This window comes from Haemorhous mexicanus, chromosome 18 (genome assembly GCF_027477595.1).
Source record: "Haemorhous mexicanus isolate bHaeMex1 chromosome 18, bHaeMex1.pri, whole genome shotgun sequence".
Classification (NCBI taxonomy): Eukaryota; Metazoa; Chordata; class Aves; order Passeriformes; family Fringillidae; genus Haemorhous; species Haemorhous mexicanus.
In genome coordinates, this window is record NC_082358.1 from 7,536,706 (window position 1) to 7,551,868 (window position 15,163).

General features: G+C 42.9%; 1 protein-coding gene across 15 annotated transcripts in view; it reads left to right on the plus strand.

The window, feature by feature from the left end:
* EYA2 (EYA transcriptional coactivator and phosphatase 2) overlaps positions 1-15,163 on the plus strand; it is a 90,293-nt gene that overhangs the window by 57,582 nt on the left and 17,548 nt on the right. For 9 of the 15 annotated variants that reach the window (XM_059862829.1, XM_059862832.1, XM_059862841.1 and 6 more), the window contains 4 exons: positions 2,388-2,455; positions 4,386-4,563; positions 6,253-6,383; positions 6,854-6,937. In XM_059862829.1, the coding sequence (XP_059718812.1) occupies positions 2,388-2,455; positions 4,386-4,563; positions 6,253-6,383; positions 6,854-6,937 (461 nt within the window). The remainder of the gene's footprint in view (positions 1-2,387; positions 2,456-4,385; positions 4,564-6,252; positions 6,384-6,853; positions 6,938-15,163) is intronic. The other 6 variants (XM_059862831.1, XM_059862833.1, XM_059862835.1 and 3 more) reach the window with 4 other exon arrangements.

A 15,163-nucleotide genomic window follows, 5' to 3' on the forward strand; every position in this document is an offset into this window, starting at 1 on the left:
TAACATTGAGCTGCCAAGACATCCTGAGCTTAGCAGCTCTCAAGGTGTGCTGTGGGGAGGGTGTTCAAATCTCTGAATGCACTGCTGGAGGGCAAGGAAAAGGCTTGTGTTTGATCTCAGTTAGACAAACAATGCTGAGATGGTCATCCTCCTTGGTCAGGATACAATGATGGGAGCCAGAAGAAGAGAAAAACCTGAGCTGACAGGTTGCACATCAGTTTATAGGGAATAGCAGTCTTCAGCACTTTCACAAGTATTTAAGTATGTGGGCAAAAAATCTGTCCTTCCTTTGGAAAATCCCCTGGGCAGAGGGAGCCAGCCTGCAGTGGCCTCTAGGGACACCTGAACTTGGGTAGCTCAGCCAAAGTGGCAAAAATATAATTTACAAAACCCCAGTGTAAAGTCCAGCCCACTGGGTCCAGTCACAGTGCACTGTGGGGAGCTGTGGAGTCATTCCCCATCCTCTCATCCCCCATTCCTGCCCTCTTCTCCCTGCTCACTGACCTGTGTGTGCATGGACACACTGGCTCCTCACAGCTGGTACAAAGTTCTGAGTCAATTCTGAGTAAGTTTAATCCAGCTGTGTGAATCCCTCCTTTCCTTGCTCTCTCTGTTTGGAAACCAGGAGCTGCAGTATCATGTGCAGGTAGCACAGCAATAAACATGTTCTCATCACAATTTACACATAAAGTGTGAGTCCCTCGAGGTAACTCATCCCCCTCCTGACAGCTTTAATAAAGGATGATGGATTGTTTCTAAATGACAGTTTAGGAAAATCAAAAATTCCCCCCTGGATTGTTTGGAGCTCTGGTGTACAAGAGCTGTTTTGTCTTCTGTGGAAGTTGTTTTTGCCTGTAAGCACTGGGGCTCTATTACTCTCCTTCAGAGTGGTGAGAAATGCTGCTGCCACAGGAATGTATTCCTACTGCTGCATACCTGGGACTTTTGGCAAACCTGTCACAGGTGGGAAGTGGGGAAATGCCAGGAGCTGGATGTGTTGCTGTCTTTGGGATGCTGCTCTGGGCAGATTCCCCATGGGGGTTGTTGGAAGGGATTGGACACTGATCCACCCAGAGCTGCCTCCAAGGCAGGAATGCCAGCAGAAGGCATCCCCAAGGCCACCTGCACTGGCTCAGCTCCCAGCCAGCACATTCTGGGCCTTGGGGAGACCCAGGCCTCCAGGTACCTGGCAGTCACCTGCACTCTGTTTTCTTCCTCTCTGCTATTTTCTTTTTAAAGACCACATGTGGCAACAAATCAGTTCAGGAGGGCAGAGTCCTCTCTCTCGTTTCTTTTTGGCTTGGGATTTATTTCTCAGTGCATGTGCTTTGTAGCTGCACTTGGCAGAGTGGAGTTTGTTCAGCTGTCCATTCCCCAGCTAATCTGGTGTCCTAAAATAAAAACAAGCAAGTGGAACCTCAGAGGATGGTTGCCACATGGAGACGTGCAGAGTGTCATATGGTTAAAACAGCACTGCTCAAAGTCATTGACATGGTGAGAAGCCAGATGAGAAAAAAAGGCCAAAGGTCTGGTTAGGGCTTGGTCTGATGGTACACTGAGGTGGCAGAATGAAGCCAAGATGAGCCCAGTGCAGCCAGGCAGCACCAAAATCATACCTCTTTGACACACCGTGTGAAATGAAAAAGGCTGAAATCAAAACCAGCATAGGGTGAGGTAAATCAAGGCTAGAACTTGAGAGGGGAGGAAGCTTATGGCTCTGCTACCTCTGGCCTGGTAGGAGGCAAAGACAGACCTGTAGATCTTACCTGGACATTTACTTCTGCAAACAAAATCCTGGTGGTGGTGCTTCCTCCAGCTGAGGGAGCCTGGCTGAACATCAGCTGCTCTGCTTGGGACAGATCCATGTCCATCCTTTCTCTTCCTGATATCCCAGCATGAAGAAATATCTTTGCTGTCCCAGCAATCTCAGCTATATTGTTCTCACATTGGGAATAGCAACACCAGGGAACAAATTCTTCTTCTGAAAGCTCCTGGGTACCTGATCAGTTAGGACAGATACCCATGCATGAAACAGCACACGAGGGAGGATGTCTGTGTAATCTGAGGGGTTTTCCTACAGGAGGAGAGGATAAAAAATACTGTTCCATTACTTCCTGTAAAAAGAAGTAACTGAATTTTGAATCTGGGCAGAATCCTTGTGTTCCAGCTGTGTTTCCCAGCCCAGTAATCAATGTTTTAGTGCATGTAATGAATGCCTTTCAGTCAGTAAACCCCAGTAACAGCCCAAAGTTTTACAGCCTCAGATTAGTGCCATACTTTTTTGTACTGAGCTGGAACTTTACTTCCCATTGGAAATTACTTGAATTACCATACCCTGTTACTTTGATTGCTGGTGTATCTTATGACTGTGATACTCTTTCCCTCAGGCACAACAGGGATTTACCAGGGAGCCAATGGCCTGACAAATTCTGCAGGATTCAGTGCTGTGCATCAGGTATGGTTCAGCAGCTATTGCTGGCAACCTTGTCACTTATTTTAAACCACTTGGAAGATTTATAGATCAGAGAGATTATTTTGGTGTTCACATATATTCAAGGAAGGTGTTGCTTTGTGTTTTGCTGAACACCATTCTGCTCTGCTCCTTGGGCCTGTCCCTTTGCTGGATTTCAGGATATCCTGGTAAATGGTGTGTCTCAGTGCACACACACAGAGTGCAGTCCTTGCAGGAGCAGGGTGCCCTGGCAGCCTCTGACTTGCTGCTGTAGCAGTGCCAAGAGTTTCCTTGTTCTTCTGCCATCTTACAGCTTTCAGCTATGTTGTGCATCCTCTCCAGAGGGGATGGCTTCTAGAGTCCTGTCATCTCTGTGCTGGCACTGGGCAGTAAGTGTGAACAATCTGAGAGAGGCCTTGGCAGCCCCTGGTGGATGTTGAGCCATCTGAGCTGTCTGTGCACTTCCCTCTTTGAGAGCACACCTGTCTGTGGGCTCCATGCCTCAGATACCTCGGTAAATGTGTGTGTATAAATAAAACACAGGACAGATGTTTCCCAGTAGCAAATGGCTCTTCTTGTTTGGAGCAAACAAATGAGTACACTGTCCCAAAAAATGTGTTTTGGTTGGCCAGTAATTTCAGTTCCTTGTTTGCAGGGTGATTGTTGGCTTGTATTTTTAATGGCAACAGTGGGCAATTTCTTTGTTGCTTCAGTTTGGCCTTAAAACATCAGCATTACTGACAGAAGGGCATTTGATTGAAGTGTGGAGGTTGCCTAAGCAGAGGGAAAAGCTGAGCTTTCTTCATTATTTTGTAATCTTCTGTAGGAGAAGACAATGAAATTATCTCGTTTCTTTTTCAGTCTAATTGTTCTTATGACAATTTGAGTCTTTGTTCTTGAGAGCTCCCTGGTGACTGAAAGTTAATGAAAGAGCTGTCACAGACAAAGATGTAAGCTGTTAAGGAGGAAAGTGCTTTTAGTCTTTCTAAAGACTATTTATTATTTAATTTTATTTAATACCAGGGCTAATTATAATTTCTGAGGAAATTAAAGCCTTCTGCTCAAAGACAATGCCCAGAGCATGAGCACAGTTCTCTGTCTGGAAAGGCAAATGGACAAGGACAGGAGTTGCAATTAAAACAAAAAGAAATAAATGAAACTGTTTATGCTTTGATTGTTCAGAGATGCATTTTATAATGTTTTCTAGTGTCCTGCTTTTCACAGTACACCCACCAAACATCCAAGGGTAATGGTCTGGGGTTTCTCTGGGTGCCTTAAAATCAAGGCGAAGAGTTTTGTGATACCTCAGCTCCCCAAGGTCACTTGCACCTCATATTTTTAGTTCATTTTTCTGTAGCTAGGCAAGATCACTCAGGCATTTATTTATTGCTGAGATAGTTGAGCAGACTGTTGTGAGCATTGCTGCAAAAAATTGCTACTTTCTTTTCATTTTTTTAGCCTAACAGCTGATCAGAAGATGTTGCTGATCATGGGAAAATGCAGCCTGTTTTGCTCCTTCCCTCAGCCAGTTATTCATTCTGTTCTTGCAATTTCTTAGGTGTTTTGTTGTTTGCAAAGATGATATGTTCCATCATGGCCCTTTCCAGAAAGCTGCCCTGCTTCACTCTTACTGAAATTGTTAAACTCTGTCATGTAAAATGTGTCAGCACCGATAACTACAATCCTATCAAAAAACCCAGAACTTGCCAGATTTCTGACCTCTTGTTGGTTAGTCTATCATAATAAAATAGGAGTCTATTTGTGAGAAGCAGAAATGTAATTTCCTGAGTGAATGCAGTGCAGTTCTTCAGTGAAATATTCCCGAGCCGTCGCTTGCTGCGTGCACAAGTAACACAGCTTTTGTGGTGGCTTACTTATCTGTAAGACAAAACCAGATACATGCCAGTTAGATGTTTCTTTTTCTCCCTCCAAGGAATATTCCTCGTATCCCAGCTTCCCTCAGAGCCAGTACTCTCAGTATTACAGCTCGTCCTACAACTCCCCGTACGTGTCTGCCAACAGCATCAGCCCCTCGGCCATCCCCACCTCCACCTACTCCCTGCAGGAGTCTTCCCACAACATCACCAGCCAGAGCTCAGAATCACTCTCTGGTAGGTGCCTCTCTTGTGCTCCCAGCCTGGCAGCCTCAGCCATCTAGAGGTATAAATGCTGTCCTCTTGTTGTTGGAGTTCTGTTAAAATGCGTGCTGGCAGCTCAGATTTTCTAGCACTGAACAGTTCTGACAGGGGGTTTGGGAAGGGATTGGAATGTTCAAGCTCTCTAGAACCATCCTGTGTTGGTTTTGTGAGTCGTTGAGGTTTGATCTCCTCTAAGGTGGTACAGAATGACAATGACAATGACATACCACCCCCAGAGCAGCACTCAGGGCTGACATGGATGGCCATGAATTCAAAACAAACAGCCATGCTCTGAAAAATTCTCACTTTCCTCAGTGTCTGATGACATTTTAGCCCATATCTTTGTCAAGGATTATATTCACCTCTTACAACAGCACTTAATATTGTGCATTCATAAACAACATCAAGAGAAAGTCCCTCTTTCATAAATCTACACAAACTGTGTGTCTAATATGAAAGTTTGAGATGAATTCCACACCCAAAAAAAGCTTCAAAATTCGTGTCCTCTCTTTGAATGCCTAATTTTTAAAGTTTCAAAGCTTAAGTAGTTTATGGAATTACTGATGGATTATGATCCCCCAGTGTCCTGTTCAAGAGCAATCTTCAGATATCACTTCCCTGCTAGTTTTCATTGGCGTGCAATAACATTTATATAAAACACCACACAATTTGTGGATGATCACAGTACACACCCACTGAAGGTCTGCTGACTTAAAAAACAAATCTGAACATCTGTGGTTGCTCTGAAAGAAAAATAAACTAGCATTGTTATTTAAAAAGAAGTGATCACAGACTGCTCTAAAAGCAGTTGGAGGATTTTCCGTTCCTTAGATCTTATCTCAGCCTTTTTGAGAAAGGATCATTTCTAAAAGGCTTCCTAGGCACAATCCCAGCTTCTCTGAAGAAGAGTATGGTTATTCTAGGAAGTTGCAGAGGCCACAACTTAGCAAGGTGTAAAGAAAAATATGTTTGAAAAGGATTTGTAATGTAAGGTGAGTGAAACCCAGACAGATCTGTGAAACTCAAGCCAATCAAAACAGATACTTTATACATGGGAAGTTTGCTTTTAACTGTGTCTTCTCAGTTATTTCTAAAATACTGTCCTCTGAGAAATGGGTAAGGCTCAACAGGTTAGTTCTGTGTTTTTAAATAAAAGTTGCTGTTGAAGTATATTTTCATATTTACTTCCTATATTCATATACTTCATATTAAATATACTACTATACATAGTCATTCGTATTCATTAGTTTTAAAAAAGAAAACAAAACCAAAAAGATTTGAAAAAAAAATTCAGAAGTGTAATTGATCTTGGGTTCTGTTTCTATTGCCTTTCTAATTTCTGTCTTTGAAAAGAATGGGGGGGAGTAAAATTCCAAAAGTTTTATTTTTCTTTCCAGTGAAACTTTTGTGAAGGTTTTTTGAAGCGACATGTCCTTTTTAAAATGTTATATATGCAGTTTTGGTGATTCTTGAAATTGTTTTAACAAATCTTAGGAATTAAAACTTACTTCTCTTACACTGTTAGCTGTTGGTGTGAAAAGAGTCAGATTTTCTGGTGGTGTTTTCACAGTGTTTCTGTTGCTTTTCAATAAAAGGTTTCGTGCTCTAATTACAGTGACACAAAGCAAAATTTAGGTTTAAAACGGAATTTCTTTCTCCTAGCAGGGGAATATTCAACAACACCAGCAAAAGATGTAGAGACAGACAGACATCACAGAGGGTCAGATGGCAAGGTACGAGCCCGGTCAAAAAGAAGCAACGATCCTTCCCCTACTGCTGACAGTGAGATTGAGGTAATAACTTTGATTTGTATTCCTTTGGTACATCCAGCAAGGATGAACAGTTGCCTCTGTTAGCACATCTGAGAGACAGAACAAAATTAGTAATACAGCTGGAACCTGCAGGCACGAGTAGTCAAAACAATTGCTCACTTTCTGTGTTATCAACATCTCAAACTATTCTTCATAAGTATCCTTTTTCTTTTTCCTTTGGGCTTTTTGGAAGTCTGATGTTTTGTTCCCCTGACTTGATAGGCAACAGGGGATTTCTGTGGTTGTTAGGAGATCAGGCTCTTGGGATGGCAGTTCCAAAATTCCTGATGTTTCATTTTGCCTGCTTTCACAAAACATCCAGCCAGTGCTCCAAATGGCTCGAGATCTTAAAAATCTCTAGTCCAACAGGACATATTTCCTGACTGAACCTGTTCTTGCAGTTGCTTAATATGTAACTATATTTCTTTTTTCCACCCCATCTGTCATCACAGCGTGTGTTTGTATGGGATTTGGATGAGACGATAATTATTTTTCACTCCTTACTCACGGGAACCTTTGCATCCAGATATGGGAAGGTAAAATTTAATTTTTTTAGCATTACTGCTTGTCCAGCCAGATTGCGTCGGGAACTGTGGGGGCAGCTAATGAGCCAGCTTTTCAAACAGATGCTGCCTGTTTTATTCAGACATATTTGTATAAACGTGTCCTGTGGTATTTCCTCTGAACATGTGAAAATTTAATTTACCTCCCTTTCATGTTGCAAGTAGCCCCTTGTTTTTCCAAAGCTTGTGTTGTTCAGCTGCCACTTGCTGGGATGTTCTTCCAGTGTCTGTTGTCTGCAAGAGAGAGCATCCAGCAGCCAGGCTCCAGTAACTCCAGCCTGAATAAGCTAACACTTTTTTTGTTAGACCAGTGTTTTCTTACAAATCTTAGACAATTTTTTAGGAGAGATTTTGTGTTCCTCTGCCTGTGTTGCCATGAAGAACCGGCTGTGCTTCCCACATTGCAGCCAGAGCTCACATTTCTAAGGGGGCTTCAGAAACATGTTTAGCTGGCCATACTTGAGATATCCTCTTTGAAATACAGGCAATTCCATTTTTTTTTTTATAACTGTGGCTGAGCAGCCTGAACTTGGCTGCTAAGGAAAAAACACTGGTTCAGATTTAGTACCATGTGCTTCAATTTCTTCCTAAGGCAGCTTTTTATGATAAACACCTAAGTCACTTTGAATTACAGAATGTCAAGCACTTTTACATGGGTAGGAAAAAAGACAATATCATTACCTAATTAAAGGTGGATGACATAGTTGGCAGCTGTTTCCACACATGGCTTTGAGCACTCAGCTTCATCAGGAGACTGGAAAATAACCCAGCTTCTCTCCAGAAAGCAGAAATATGATTTGACATCATTTCATGGCTTTACCAGCTGTACTTTTTTATGATGGTTATAACAAGCTGAAGGTGTAATTAGTAAGATAGATTTATTGTTCACTGTTAGATGTGCACAGTTGTAAAGGATATAAAATGGTGTTTGTGGTGTGGAAGTCTACTGCAGCACTTGGAATGCTGCTAACACTTCTAGCAGCACCCTCTGAAAACCAAGCACGTGTTTCCAGGCAGGGATTTACCCAGAGCCATGTTGTACAAGGTAATTGAAGTGGTGACTTTTCCCAGAGAACATAATGAACGAGGTGTGCCTGTGTCAGCTCAGACCTACTGCCTACAGACACCAGAAGGAATTAGGCAGGATCAGGAAACAAACTCAGGAGATCTGCTCTGTGGTCGAGCTGAGCCTCGGGTAGGGGCTGCTGAATTCATGTGGAGAATTCCCTCAGTGGGCTGGCTTTGTCCTAGCACAGCACCTCTGAAGCAAATGCCTTCACCTGCTGCCTCCTGCACACCTTCAGAGGGTGTAGAGTGGGAATCTGCTGTGTGGGGGCTTCTGTTGGCTGTTTCCTTTATTCTAATTTAGAGAATGATATAAACAGGATTATTTTTTGGAAGAATCAGTCACCTTTTCTGTTCAGTTACGATGGGTTCCTTGAGAAACTTCTCTAGAAGGACTTTTTTATTTGCAGTTCTTCATTTGTTTCATCAGTATTAAATTCCTCAGGACTGTCCTGTAAGGGAAATGGTTTATAATACTTAGAAAAGTATTATTGGCTGGTGGCTTGATCCAAAGACAACCAGAGGCTTTGGTGGGCTTTGGAACAGACCTTAAACCAAGAGGGAAATACAGCACACTCAGACAGGCTGTCCTGGGAACTGCTAAATAGTAGCACAATGCAAACCTATCAAGTACAAGTGAAGCAGGCAGAGGTTAATAGTTTCAGAATCTCTTACTTCAGTAGTGTTAGGAAGTGTTAATCTCCAAGTAAATTAAGTATCAAAGCCAGAATTCTCCATAAAAGAATTCACATGCCTGTAATTAGACATGCATATGCTTATAATTAAATCTCTCACGTGGAGATCTTGGTTCACTCTGTCTTCCTCAGAAAAGGTGTGAGTTGATGTGATCCTGACCATCCCCTGGCCAGCATTTATCTCCCAGTATCATCCTGTCTGTTGCACTAGTGGAGCTGCAGGTGCTCAAAGAATTAGTCTGTGAAGTTGTTCAAGCTGAAGAATAACACTTCTTTCTGGGGTGATTTTTCTTGAAAGGTGGGAGGAGGAACAGCAGCCACAGCTTCAGAGATTTGGGTCGAAATTCCTGTGTTCTTTAGCTTAGACCCAAATGGTTGTGTCTGTTGGCCCTTCCTTGGTGATGGCAGCAAAAGGCAGCTGTCCAAAAAATGAGAAAAAAAAGAGGAGAAAGAACTCAGAAGAAGTCATGTTATTAATGGTTGATGCTTCAATGCATATTTTCTGATCTGACTTCATGGGAAAATTCTCTTTGTTCTCTCTGTGGCTCCTAACATAGATACAGCCTCCTCAGGGCATTGAGGGTTTCTCTCAGGTGTTGAGAAAATACTTTGCCCACAGCACCAATAGCAGTTAAAACCCAAAATTTACTAAAAGTTGAAGCATGAATGAATAGCCCAGCCTAGGCTGCTCCTTTTTTGTTCTCTCTTCCCAAACCCTTTGCTGTAGCCCATGAATTGCAGAGTCATCAGAAATTTGGTCTTAATTTCTTTGCAATGGGGTGGCAAGAAAAGGCAACTCCCCAAAAGTTCCAGAGGCAGGTAACCCTGGGTATTATGTTCAGGAGGGTTTATAAAACCTGTTCTGCAGGTTTCTGATCACTGTATGGGTGCAGAATATTTACATCTGCTGAGGTCTGCAGGCACATGGTAGACCCTTGTGGCTTTTTGTGGTGTCCATGGAGCCTTTTTAATCCCTTAGGTGTCTGTGATGGAGCTCCTGCTCCACAGGGAGATGGCTGCAGGCTTGGCCATGCCAGCAAAGCTTTGTTCCCATATCACTGACTGAATATAGTGGGGAAAAAATGGCTCAAAATCTATAACAGTGCTGCTGGGCTTTCACAGGAGTGGGGTAAAAGTCAAGGGGCTTGTTTGACACAGCCAGTGAGCACAGACAGACTTGTTTGGTGGTGGTAATTCAGAAACAATATGAGGAGATTGCATGCAGTCCTGTGCCAAAAGTAATCATGACTCTATTCCTCTTTCCCCAACTGGGATATTTGCAAGATGGTTCCACAACCTGTCTTGTCTAAGCCTTAAAATTTCTCAGACTGAAGGAGATGAAGAAACTTTTGTTCAAGTGTTATACTGCAGTTTCATTCTCGTGCTTTTTGAAGGACTGGTATCAAGAAAAAAAGGGAGCAGTGGGTGTGTTGTTTTCCCTAATTTGAGGGAGCTCTGTGAAGCCAATATATTTTCTGAGTATTCTGTATTGCTCCAAGAATGTGTATTCTTGTTTTGTGTTGCATCCCCACTTCTTGGGGTTGAAGTGTCCAAATGACTTGTGAGTAGAGTGAAAACTGGAGGTAAAATTCATCTTTACATGCAAGATATTCCAAAATCCTGGAATCAAATGACAAGGATTTTGTTTTAGTCTGGGCTTAGAGATTTGAACACACAGGACAGTCTAAATTCTTGAATTGTGCTGGATCTTTATCAGCACTTTGACAGTGCCTGCTGATACCTGGGAGTTCAGATCTGTAAAATTCCCTGCAAGAGCCATACCATTTCTGAGATTGTTCAGCATTTGGAATTAGCTCCAACTAAGAAAAAACCACACTACACAAATGTGTAAAGCACATTATGTCCTGGTTTAAAATCATGCCAAGCCATGCTCTGGGTGTTGGTTGACCTTCAGTGGAAGGGGTGTAGCTCCCCTGTGAGACTGCCCTGGGAGCTGGGGCTGTGTGCTTGCTCTATGTGGAGCAGCCACTCTGCAGTCAGAGAGGGCTTGCAGTGTGCCTCAGAGGGCTTGTCTGAAGCAGGGGCTGGTTTTCTGTCACATTTTTTTTAATGCTTTTGTGTTTCAGAAGTGGCAGCATGAGGTTTGCTCAAGCCATGGGCAGACAGGAGATGCCCTCAGCTTTCCAGCCTGTGCAGACATGGGCTGGGCCTCTCTGATGAGAGACTTGCAGTCACCCAGGAGAGGGTCCACCAGTCACAGCAGGACCTTTTGGAGAGAGTAGCAAAGGTTTCTGCTTGGCCCAGTTGAGGACAGGACAGAAATATGATTTTCTAGCATTGGAACAAGTGTTACAGCTGCTGTATGCTGGCTGTGAACTGGACTGTCTTGTTCTCACCAGAAATGGGGTTGTGGATCTAAGAAACCTTATTCCTCAAAAGTTTCACTGGCTGTTACATGTTCTTATGAAAAGTTTTCCTTTGAATGAATTATAATTTCCAATTTAAAAAAAAAGTCATTGAAAAGTTCCTCCTTGGCTCTACTCGAGATCCTTGTAAAACCCTAGGTTTGATTTTTTAATTTCTTTTTTTTCCTCCCTTCCCTGGTTTCACTGAATGCTTCAAGTAGCTTGTGCTTTTCCCTGCTTTGTTCTCTCACAGGACCCTAAAGCCAGGACCTGATTGAAACACCATGGGGATTTAATCAAACCTGCTGGTGATTCATGCTCCTAATGGCCCAGCCTGTCCTTTACCACTTTACAAACTGAGAAGGAATAAAACCCCATTTTATTGCTCGGCTGTTAAAAACTATTTGTAGAAGTTGCTAAGGTTCAAATCAAAAGGGGCCTCCCTTGAGAACTATTAGTTAATTCTAAGTGCCAGGGCATTGCTTTTTTCCCCTTCTCTCGCTTGAGATGTGGCCTTATATCATGACTGCTGTTCAAACATCTGAGACTTTTCCATTCCTTTGACAAACATGAGCCAAAGTGCTTAAGGACATCTGTTTATTTTATTTCTTTAATGAGAAAACCTTCCAGTTTCTTACTGGCTCAGCTGTGTTTATTTACATTTTGTTAGTCATATGTGTGGGGCACCTTGGGACGTTCAAAACCTGCAGAGGCCTCTGCTGAGGGCTGCCAGCAGGCATCCTGGGCAGAGAGGCAGAATAAGCCCTTCCTAAGGAAAACACAGCCCTTGGAACTCCATAAAATAGATTTTCAAAACAAATAGAGCCTAATTCACTCAGTAGATCATGGATTAAGTCAAGATGAATACAATTTGGAAAGGATTTTCTGAGGAAGTTGGAGATTTTTTTACCCACTGGAGGCTAAACCTTGTGTTTAATGCCTTTTTAAGTTAAATTAAAGAAGCATTCAATCACTGCAGGTAATAAAGAAGTCTGTTACTTTAGACATGCTGCTATATCAATTATTTAGCTCATGATTGGAGAGAAGGGAGTAAATAATTCCAGCCATTTGATTGTTTCAAACGTGTATTTCGGGAGCAGACATCTGTGTTTGTCATCGGGAGGGGAAGCAGCAGCAGGAGCAGCAAAGCCAGGTCCCAGCAGGCTGGAGGTGGGCACAGGGATGCTCTGAGCTCCTGTGGATCTAACCCCTTGTCCTGGAGCTTAGGGGAGCAGGAGGGCTTCTGAGCAAGCTGCACACATGGCATTTGGGGCTATTAAAGGATTATTTTTGACATAAAATAAATAGCAGGAACAATGCTGGGTTATTAAACAAGCTGGAGGAAAGGGAACCTGCTTTCCAGTATGGCTGAATTGGGACTGAAGTTTTAAGGGGAAAAGTTTGAATAACCAAGGGAACATGACTTCTTTTAGGGAGCTGCATGTGCAAAGTCTGTCACTGTGCTGAGGATTACAGTCCATGGTGTGTTTCCACCAAGCTTTCCAGAAGTTTTGTGTTTTTCACAGGGCTATCAAGGGCTTTCATGCAGAAATACAGTGACTTTCCTGTGCTGAGGAGAAGGAAATGAAGATTAATTTGGTTTAAATTCCACTCCCTTTTCTGAAATGCTTGCCACGTACAGTAGAAAGAAATTATTTGTAGGTTTTTGGTCATGAACCTTTTGTATTACTAAATAAAAATAATTCCCATTAATCCTCAAGCATCGTGGCCCAGCTTTTAACCTGTATTTAAGTACATATTCCCACAGGACTGGAATCCACTTCAGGCTTGATGGGTTCAGACCCTGGATGAATTAGTGTGGTCCTTGCTGCCTGTCCCTAAGCACAGTTCCTTTGCAGAGGGGGGAAAGACTTTTCACCCTCTGTGTGACCCTAAATGTGAGGATTTAGTGGCCTGTGTGCCCATTTGGGATTGGAATCATTTCCATCCCTATGTGAAGAGACATGACAGTAAAAGGAGTTGTTCAGTAAACAGTAAGAACATTAGAAGTGCCCCTTAAATCCCAGGAAGGGTGAATATGCAAAGGTGTCTGAAGAAAAGGGATCCAGTTCTATTTGCTCTGCATCATGGCCTTCCCACAAGGTCACACTGTGCTGTCCTATGACACTAATCATTTAAATTCAGTAAATTGTCTCATAAACCTGGATGTACCAATGTTTTCATAAACAGTGTCTCTATTCTGGTGGGAAAAACTTTGGACCCTGAAAAACTGAGGGGTTCTGTTTGAAAAGGGATGTTCCTTTTCAAAAAAGCCTGAGGTGTAGTCCCTCAGGTCAATCACTTCTGAAAATGGCTTTTGGGTCCTCAGCTACTTTCCTTACTTTGAGCAGCTTTTCTCACAAATACTCTCACTGGGAAAGCTCTGGGAGGCTCAGTCTGCTGTAGCCTGTGTTATTAAAGAGATAAAATTGCAAGCTAAGCTACTTAGGTCGAGCTAGTAAAAGAGTGAAATGTGTTTTTTTCCTGAAAAAGACATGAATTTACTTGAACTGGAACTCATGCACATGGTTAATTTCCCATTATTCTGGGAAAGTTTTGTGAATGTCTCAAATTTTGATCAAGGTATAAAATGTTACAAGAAAAGGATGATTATTCTCACAGACTTTTTTTGTTCAAACATGTGGCCCTGGTATTTCTATCTTTGAATTTTTTTGATTATTATTTTTTTTATGCTACAACCAAGCTGGTCCATTTTCCAGGCGTTTCCAAGTAATTAAACCCAATTAAAACTATTAAATTCTTTCTTTTGGTGACAACTTTGTTATTAACAGATAACCACAAGGAGGAGATTTAACTTGGAAGGCCCTTGATTGTATCCTAATCCGTCTCTCACCTCTGGCTGACACCTGTGGCAGATAAACCCTATAGAATGGGAGTCTGCTGAACACTCTTAATTAATACTTTCTTCCTTGTAGAAAAGTAATTATTTGCTCACGGCATAAATAGGTATTTGGCAGGGATTTAAAAGGGCTGATTAGTTTTAAATACTGGGGCTTTATTTTGGTGGGGTTTTTGAGGGAGGTGGTGGTGTCTGAACCCAGGATCCACTGACTTTGTCCTGACAATCTGAATGTCGAGTTAATTGTCACGTTGCTGGGGAGAAGCAGAGTCAGACAAGAAGCAGATTTGTTATCTGCCCCAGAGGAGCCAGCTCTGCCCCTTTGCTAATGGCCTGCAAGTCTGAACAGGCAACCTGCAAGGCAGAGGGCTTTGGAGCCAGAGCTGGAGTGACTTGCACTTGAGAGATTGCCAGAGATAAATCTGCTTCCCTCTTCCTTTCAGAGTGCCATGTGCAGGAAGGGAGAGCTGGCTGTGGACAGGAGCCTGGATGAGCTGCAGGTGTTAACAAATACCTGTCTTTTAATGCATGTTCTAGGGCAGGTACAAGCAGTGCATGAAAAATCAGTCTCTGTGTTCCTGGAGATCTGGGGGAAGGTGGTGTTAATGCAGAGCCCTTCAGGAGGGTGCTGGGGTGCAGTTTGAGTGTGACTCAATGCCCCATGGTGGTGTTAATGCAGAGCCCTTCAGGAGGGTGCTGGGGTGCAGTTTGAGTGTGACTCAATGCCCCAAGGTGGTGTTAATGCAGAGCCTTTGGCAGGGTGCTGGGGTGCAGTTTGTGTGACTCACACCCCAGGGCTGCTGTGGAGGTAGAGCCAGCACCTCTGGCAGGGAGGGCTTCTGTGCAGCTCAGCTCCTGGAGGGGCTCTGGGGACAGCACGGTGCACATTGCAACATCCTGGCAGCAGTTAGAGCTGATTTGGGTGTGCATGCACATTCTGCATTCCCTTTGCTCTGCTAAAATACAGAGTAGTGGGACTTTTGTGTGGTGTGAGCAGATCTACCTTCCCACTGCTGTCAAAGGGAAATATTTCCTTGCTCACCTCCAGTTTTCATGGAAATTGTCTTCAGTACAAACTGAAGGCTGTTCAGCAAGGTCCTTTTAGCAATCTTCTGTCATATTATTACTTGAAACAAAGGTTAAAAATAAAAACTGAAACAGAATTTAATTTTAGGTGGGGTGTTACTAGCTCTGAGGATATAACTGGACTCAA